Below are 8,860 nucleotides of genomic sequence, written 5' to 3' on the forward strand. Positions count from 1 at the left end.
TTGGGATAACATTTATATATGGACTACAAACAGGCCCTATCAAATTATATATGAAGTTATGAACTAAAAATCGGTAAAAGGGGGGTAAGTTAAAATTTTAAAGGCAAAGGAAAACGTTAAAGAGGTGTGAATTAAATGGGGGAGGGGTGATTTTATCAAATCCTTAAGTAATGGTGTATGCTGTCCTAGCCGCGTTTCTTGGGTTTTAAGTAAGAAATCTAGGTTTTAGAAATCTCAGAGATTTCTAAAACCAGGGAACATGGGAGGATCTCCTGCTCTCTTCTGCATATCCAAACAGCCCCTTACTGTTCTCGGAAAGCTGGCAATCAAAAGATATGCATGGGATTATTTAGTCTAGGAATCCTTCATAGTCTAGAAAGATCTCCAGCCAATTAGGAAAGAGCTCTAAAGAGGCAACTTTCCTCCTTATTATGGGACTCTCACCCTATATAAACCGTTCAAAGGCTCTAAGGTACGGGTTCCGCAACCTTAAAATGTCTGATTACCACGTATCTCATGCGGCCACTGTCTTAAGAATCGGAGGGCCTTCCCGGAGAATAGACAATTAGGAAAGAGCCCTAAAGAGGCAACTTTCCTCCTTATTCTGGGACTCACCCTATATAAACCGTTCAAAAGCTCTAAGGTATGGGTTCCGTAACCTTAAAATTTCTGATTACCACGTATCTCATGCGGTCACTGTCTTAAGCATTGGAGGGCCTTCCCGGAGAATAGACTCCGAGTGGTCTTCGTCATCCTTAGAGCCATCTCAGTCACATCCAGATTTTGGCCGCAACATTAAGAAACATCTTATTCACTATGTTTGATCAAAGGTCTAGAATCATTAGTGGGACCAAGGGAAATAGGTCTCAATTATGTTGGCCAGCAACATCCATGGCCGTAGACATGGAAGTGGATCCATGAAAAGGAAAAGCAGTCTGTGTTTGAACAAATCAATTTCCGGTTCATACTTTTTGCCTCAACTGAACCCGGTCTGACCGGTCTAATGGTTCTGCGAACCGGGCCGCTTCTCAGGGTTTTAGAGTTTAGACCTTGCTTGCTTTCTCCCCCTTTCTCAACCTCGGCAGAAGGGTTTACAAATACTAGAGAAGGACAGAGATAGACAGAAGGGGAAAATGGAAGGCCTCGGCAAAATGCAACTCTCTCTCCCTTGCCTTTCTCTCTCAAAATCCCAAACATATTCTCCTTTTTTTCTCAAAACCCACTTCTCAAAACCACCAATAAAAATCAAAACCTCTGTAAAATCCTTCCATCTTTTTTCTCCAAAAAACCCATCTTCCCCTTTCCCTTTCCAACCCCACCACAACCCACACCCAAAAAAAACCCTAAAACCCCTCTCTTTTCACCACCCAAACCCTAAAAAAACCCTAACCCTAAAACCCTTCTCCTTTCTCGTAAAATCCATCCCCATTGCCATCGTCACAACCGCACTAATCTTCTCCCGCTTCCAAAAACCCTCTCTCGCAATCCCCATCTCCCAACCCACTGTTGAATCCAAAACCCTAGAAGATGAAACCCTAGAAACCCTAACTGAAACCCAAAAGGAGAAAATCCTCCAAGAGCACTTAGATTCCCACCCAGATGATGAAAAAACCCTCAAATCTCTCATGGAGGTGAAAATCAAGCTGCATAAAGTCTCCGAAGCAATCGAAATTATCGATCGCTTGATCGTCCTCCAACCCTCTGAAAATGAATGGCCTCTTCTCAAAGCCCACACCCATCTCTACGCTGGGGATCTCGAGACTGCGAAATTAGGGTTCGAAGAGATAATTTCTAATGACCCTTTTAGGGTTGAAGCTTACCACGGGCTCGTGATAGCAACAGCCCAGTCCGAATCGGATAATTTAGAGGACTTGTTGAAGAGAATTGAGAGTGTGATGGAAAGGTGTAAAAAGGAGAAGAAAGAGGATTTGAGGGATTTCAAATTGTTAGTAGCCCAAATGAAGGTGATTGAGGGGAAGTATGATGAGGCTTTGAATATGTACCAACAGCTTGTTAAGGAAGAACCGAGGGATTTTCGGCCTTATCTATGTCAGGGGATTATTTATACACTGTTGAGGAAGAAGGATGAGGCGGAGAAGGCGTTTCAGAAGTATCGGCGTCTGGTTCCAAAGGGTCATCCTTATGCACAGTATTTCAATGATAATGTGCTTGCAACAAAGGTGTTCTCACAATTGGGTGAGAACCAGAAATCTGGTTCAAAGAGATGAGGGGAATGGGTCTTGTTTCTCCAAGCAAGAGCTGATGTCTTGGACGCAGTATGGGTATTAGGTATATGGGTATTTTTGCTTTTTCATTTTCCCTTACAAATGCAGTTGATATAATCAAATTTTGCTTCTTTATCTATTTGAGAATGTAGTTCCTTTGATTTATAATCTTTTCTTTTTTAGTTATGTGTAGTGAATGTTATAGAGGGCAAGGTTCATGTTTTTTATTCTGGTTATAAAATTCTTCATATCTTGAATTCTATCTTATTGGCTGTTTGGTTAGCAGACTTTCTTATTTGGCCTTACCTGATTGAATCTCTCTTCACCTTAATCTCAAAGTTTAGTCTTTCCAGTGAGTTTGTATACTGGAAGCAGGCAGCATCCTTTCTGCTACATTGTGCCACAGCTTGGGAACACTTTGTACTGACTTTCTTGCTTCGCAGAGTTGAGTTTGCTCAATGGTTTGCCCAATGTTTGTTATAAGTCTGATTCTTGTTTTTTGTTGTCGCGGATGCTCATCATCTGCCTCGGTTGTGATGACTAGGAGTCTAGGAGAAGTTGGAAGTTGTTTTTTCCCCTATCCAAAGGAAATGTAGTTGAACTTTGGATTTCATTTGATATTTTGAGCTTGCAGGAAACCATTCAAAAATTTTGGTATTTAAGTTTACAGGAAACCATTCAAAAAAAAATATATAAATAAAAATAAAAAAATAAAAAATTTAAGCTTGCAGGAATCATTAGAAAAAATGGAACGTTCTTTGCTTCTTTGTGTTGTTGACCAACCTTTTCTACGTACTTCTGTTTTGTTTTTTGGCTCAAAGGGCATGTGCATTGTCGATTATTGATTTAAACTGAAAATGAACATCTTCCCACTTGAAGTATATCATAAAAGGGATGAATAGAGTTACCGGTTACCTTTTGGATGGGTTTTTAACCCTAAAATATGGAGTGCTCACTAAATCAAATGGCTGTAACCTAAGTGGCGAAGAATTACAATAATAAAACTTTCCCCTCTCCCCCCATGGAAAAAACCACACACAAATGAAATTTGTATTTCTCTATATAAAAGGGTTGGAAAAATAAGAATTACAATAATGACATCAATGAAAATGGGCCCTATCCTAAGTTATCAATTTAGTTTCGTTCCGGCCGGAATGGACCGGAATTCCGGAATGTTTTGGGCATATTTTCCGTTCCTCCGGTCCATTCCGGCTGGAGTTCCGGTGCCGACCGTAAAATACGTTGTTTCGTCCGGAATTGACTGAAAATGCGCAAATGTTTCAAAAAAATTATGGCAATGCCATTATAAAGGTTGGGATTGTTTTTTGATCCTTTTACCCTCATTTTATGACTGTTTTATAGCCGCTGGAAGGGTATTTTACGTCTTTTCGCATCCAACAGCCCTTACACCTCTATATATACCCTTCTAACAATTTTTTCCCCACCAACTTCTCCTTTACCTTCTCTTACAAGTTCAACTACTACACTTTCCTACTTACTATTCTCCACTCTAAGCTTCAACTACACGCTTCAAACTTTGTTTTTTAAGTAATAAAAATGTCTTTTTTACATATTTGGTTCATTTAATAGTTTCTTATATTTTTCTAACAATTTCTGATTTTTTGGATTTTTTTTTCATATTTTTAACTATTAAAAAAAAATTTCCCTTGTTGTAGCGGAACAAAAAGTTTCAAACGAAACTCGGACTGGAACGGACGAAACACCGAAACGTTTCATTCCTGTCGCCAAAATGAAACGGCGAACGAAATGGAATTTTTAACTTTGGCCCTATCATAAGTTCATAACCCATAAAGCCATTTTTTATCATAACCCATAATACTTTACTTTTTGAGTGGTATTATAACCCATAATACTAATCCTAAAACATAAAATATATCACTAGAAACACATTCTAATCCACTCCTCCTCAAGTTGGATTATAGATATCATCCATGCATAGCAGCTTGGAACAGATAATACCACATTGACTCCAAACCAATAACCTTTGTTAATCCGTGTTCTAGTTGATTTTTGGACCTCACTCACGGAATAGATATTAGCTTTCCTGTGAGATTTTCAATAGCATAATGACAATCCAATTCAATTTGCTTGGTTCTTTCATAAAATACTAGATTACTCTCTATGTAAATAGTTGCCTGATTATCACCAAGTATTTTCATTGGCTTGTCATCCATAAAACCCATTTCGTACCCATATCGTCTGTAAGAGTCTTCAACTACATCAACTCACAATCAATAAGAACCATCACACATCATCTTCCACTCCCCCTGAATCACTAAGTCCATGGTCTCTACCAACACTAAGTTGTGAAGAAGGCTTAGACATCTCAACGTGCTAAAGTTGCAAATTAAGGCTATTCAAAGAGTTAACTTAGTTGGTTAATCTATCCAACTACCTAATCTAACACCCAAACAATCCAACGGTCACATCTTTCAAGATCTATATACTAGCTCATTTCTGGTCAATATCTGCCTTCAAATTGAATGATATTTTGGATCTGGCCAAGAAAGAAAATTAGCAACCTTAAACTCTTCTCCTTGCCTTTTGCAGTAGCTCCAAGTCATGTGCATGAGGTTGATACACATTCAACTCTTCCCACATACAACAGAGCGTATTATATACTCACTCAAAATTTGTTTCTTCATTGAAATGAGAATATATTCTCACACTTCACACACAGGAGATGTTTTCGTCCGAAAATTGTGCTGCGCATTGTTTCCCATACCTCTCTGGTCATGTCAAGGAAAATCACAGTTGCAATAACTTCTGGTTCCATATTATTCCAAAGCGTAGTCATAATGTGATAGTTGTTTTGAGCCAAACTTTGTAATTACTATCAGAAACTTAAGTTGTCCCTTGGGCTACCTTCATAGGTTTAGCCCACATAAAGTAATTGGGCCCAATTAGCTTAACAGAAGTAAGTTACATCCTTTGCATTTTCATGATCTTTGAGAATTTACCCTATTTTCCCTCATTATGGAGAGTCACAAATAGAATAGAAACTAAACCATATCAACTTGAAACCCTCTGTGAAGTAAAAGGACAACTAGGTAACACAATCCTCAACGAAGGCAGCACATTGCATACAAAGCTTGTAGAATCCACATGAGGACACGACAATCCACCCAAAGGCAACACAGTTCATACAAGGACACCTTAGTCCGCACAAAGGTAGTACAATGACTCATGAAAGCACAGCAAGCAAAAAGCATGCACAACAATCCACAAGACTGCATAGCAGTCCACAAGGAAGCATATCAACCCACACAAAGGCATTACAGTCCAGAAGGAGGTACAACAACCTACATGAAGGCACGCCGATCTACAAAAGAGCACAACAATTCACAAGGCTCAACAGTAAAAAAACTTGAAGGGACAACAACCCATATAGAGGCACAACAGTCCACCCAAAAAAAAAAAAAAAAAAACTGTGCAACAACCCACATAAAAGGCTGAACAACAGTGCAAGGCAGCCCATACGAGGCAGCTCTACAGTCTATACAAAGCAACACAACAGCCGAATTCTCACAAGCATAGGTCATGCACAATCACAGATAAGGATAACACACTGGTCATTTCCCGAGCTGGAAACATAGTCAACATATTAGGGCAGCATAATCATTAAAAATAATAATTAGGGCAGTATACTAGTTACTCACTTACTCCACATGAAGGCAGCACAATCACAAACTAGTGAAGCACCACTAGCTACTTCCCGCACGTTTCTTCTTTTCAATCATTAGAGCTTTTCACATCCTGCATTTTCTCTATTCTAGGCCCCTCTCATCCCACTTCTTGCTTCACTTATTGCATTCACTTCCTAGTCTTGCAACTATTGTCTTGACATATGGATGCGGGAGTGGTAAATAGAAATTATTCGTAAGATTGACATGGATAAAGTTTATGACCATTTGATTGGAGTTTTTTTTTTCTTTTGGGTATGAGAAAATGGGCGTTGGGGCTATATAGAGAAGGCCGACCAAGGACATTTCAGATCCATTTTTCTTAAATCATTATTAATGAGAGACCTATCAGTTTTTTTTCATTAGCTTAAAGGGTATTAGGCAAGGCAATCCTCTCTCACTTTCTATTCGACAATATCGTTGTTTAGTACGTTGTTTAGTACATCCCGTCGATCAAGTTGGTAATTTGAAGATGGGGTTGTGATGGTTTGGGCTAGTGTCTAGCCTTAAAGGTCAATGTAAAGAAAACCACGATAGCGGGGGTCAATATTCTGATGGAGAGTGTGGATATTGGCAATATTCAAATGAAAAAAAAGTGCGGATATTGGTGTGAATCATGGGATTTAAAGTTGTCCCCCTATTGATACCTTGGGCTATCATTAGGGCTGGGCATGCTGGTTAGAACTTTTGGGGCCTTGATGATCGAAAGGGGGGAGAAGAAACTAGATGGCTGGAGAAGGATAACCTATCGTTTCGGGAGAGAGTGACACCCACCAAGGTTGTCCTCTCAAGTTTTCCTACATACTGTATGCCCGTATTCAATATGTCAAAGGAAGTGGCAAAAGGTGGAGAAGTTTCAAAGGGATTTTTTATGGAAAGGCAAAGAGGTAGGAAAAAAAGATTAAACACTTGTTGATTGGAGGAAAGTGTGCAAGAGAAATGAGGAAGGAGGTTTAGGATTTGGAAGCACTATTGTGAGACATTTGGCATTGTTGGGGTAATGGTGATGGAGGTTTGGAGAGGTAAAGGAGGCTCCTTGGAGAAAGGTCATTGTTGGGAAAAATGGGCAGGGGTGGGGTGCATGGGAATGTAGAGAGGCCAAAATAATGTGTCGGGAGCATGTCAATTGGTTTGTTAAGGATGTCTTATCATATGTTAGGCATCAGTTGGGGAAAGGGGATCAACGATGAGATTCACACGTGCACTTGGAAAGTGGCCACGGAGATTATTAGATCACATGATAATAAGTTACCACTTATTATCATGTAGTAACACTATGTTTGATATTTTTGTTAGGCATAACAGGAGAATGATTTATGGTACAAGATATAACATTCGAGAATACAGCCAGACCAACAAACGGGGAAGCGGTTGCATTGTGAATATGTGCGAGGCCAACTATTCAATATTTTATAGGTGTAGTTTTATAGGTTACTATGATACCTTCTATGTTAGAGATAGATATCAGTTTTATAGAGAGTGACATTTACGGGTCCATCGACTTTATCTTTGGGGATGCCACATTAGTTTTTCAAATGTGCAATATTTATGTTAGGGCTCCCTTCTTGGTAGTGTAAACACTATAACTGCCAAGGGAAGAAAGCACCCCTAAAAAATTGTGTGATATCAATCCAAAATTGTACACTAACGAGGGCGACCGAGTCGGAGTCAAGTGCTAGCAAAGAAGAATTAGAAATCAGTTGCTTCCCTTCTGAACTCAAGTTAGCAAAAAGAAGACTTAACTTCATGGGTAGATTCAGAATTTGGGTTTTTGTGCTGAATCAGTCGGAGGTGAAGCAATGGGAACTCCGGCATGGGCGTAATAGGTCAAGTCATCCGCGCAGTGACTACGAGTAGGTTTTCATTAGACTCGACACCTCTGTGGTTACCTCTGGCTCATCGCCTCTCATTAAGGGCTGGTGTAAAATCGGTCGCCTCCATTATTGTACAGTTTTGGATTGATATATTACGATTTTTTGGGGTATTTTCTTCCTTGGACAGTTATGGTATTTACACTACCAAGAGGGGACATCCTAACATAAATATTGCACATTTGAAAAACTACTGTGGTATCCCTAAAGATAAAGTCTATAGCGTCGTAAATGTCACTCTATCAAACTTATATATATGTCTAACATAGAGGTATCTTGGTAATCTATAAAACTACACCTATAAAATACTGAATAGTTGGCCTTGCACATCATTGCAACTGCTTGCCCGTTTGCTGGTCCGGCTATATTCTCGAATGTTATATCCCGTGCCATAAACCATTCTCCTGTCATGCCTAACAAAAATATCAAACACAGTGTTAGCACATGATAATAAGTGCTAACTTATTTTCATGTGATCTAATAATTTCCCGGGTCACTTTCCACAGGCACGTGTGAATCTCATTGTTGATCTCGGATGGTGATATCTGATAGTTGACATTTTCTATCACGTTTTGTCTTGTCTAGTGCAGGTGATGAGATTTTAAGCCCATGAGATGTTGTGCAACAGAGATGAGATCAGTTCTCTTATTTGCTTAAAGAGAACGGCTATGCAGAAAGTCATTTTTATGCTAAATAATGCAAAAGCATTTTTTGGGTCCTATGGGCTTGGTTTTAAATTTCGTCTGAAATTGAAATTTGCCGAAATCCCAAATTTCAGCAATTTCGGCCAAAATTTCAAAAAATTGACTTTTTTAAATATTATTATCAGTTAGTTTCAGTCGAAATTTCGGAATTAATAGAATAGTATGTTTTTTTATTATCAGATTTCATCCTGAAATTTCAGGATTTCGACTAAAATTTCGGTTTCAGTCAAGGGCAAAATTGTATATGAAATCAAGACAGTTGATATTGTAGAACTTCATGACATGACATGACTCACATGATGTCGGTCTCATCTCAATCGAACATGACATGTGTAAGATAAAAGGATACTGAATTC

General features: G+C 39.0%; 1 protein-coding gene across 1 annotated transcript; it reads left to right on the top strand.

The window, feature by feature from the left end:
- The first annotated feature begins 932 nt into the window (after positions 1 to 932).
- On the top strand, positions 933 to 2,490 carry LOC143848252 (protein SLOW GREEN 1, chloroplastic-like). The gene has a single exon (XM_077357150.1). The coding sequence runs from the start codon at positions 1,134 to 1,136 to the stop codon at positions 2,226 to 2,228; it is 1,095 nt and encodes a 364-aa protein (XP_077213265.1). The 5' UTR covers positions 933 to 1,133; the 3' UTR covers positions 2,229 to 2,490.
- The last annotated feature ends 6,370 nt before the right edge of the window (positions 2,491 to 8,860 follow it).

The sequence above is a fragment of the Tasmannia lanceolata genome, unplaced genomic scaffold (genome assembly GCF_043159265.1).
Source record: "Tasmannia lanceolata isolate RefF3 unplaced genomic scaffold, GAP_Taslan_0.1 ptg000016l, whole genome shotgun sequence".
NCBI classification, from domain to species: Eukaryota; Viridiplantae; Streptophyta; class Magnoliopsida; order Canellales; family Winteraceae; genus Tasmannia; species Tasmannia lanceolata.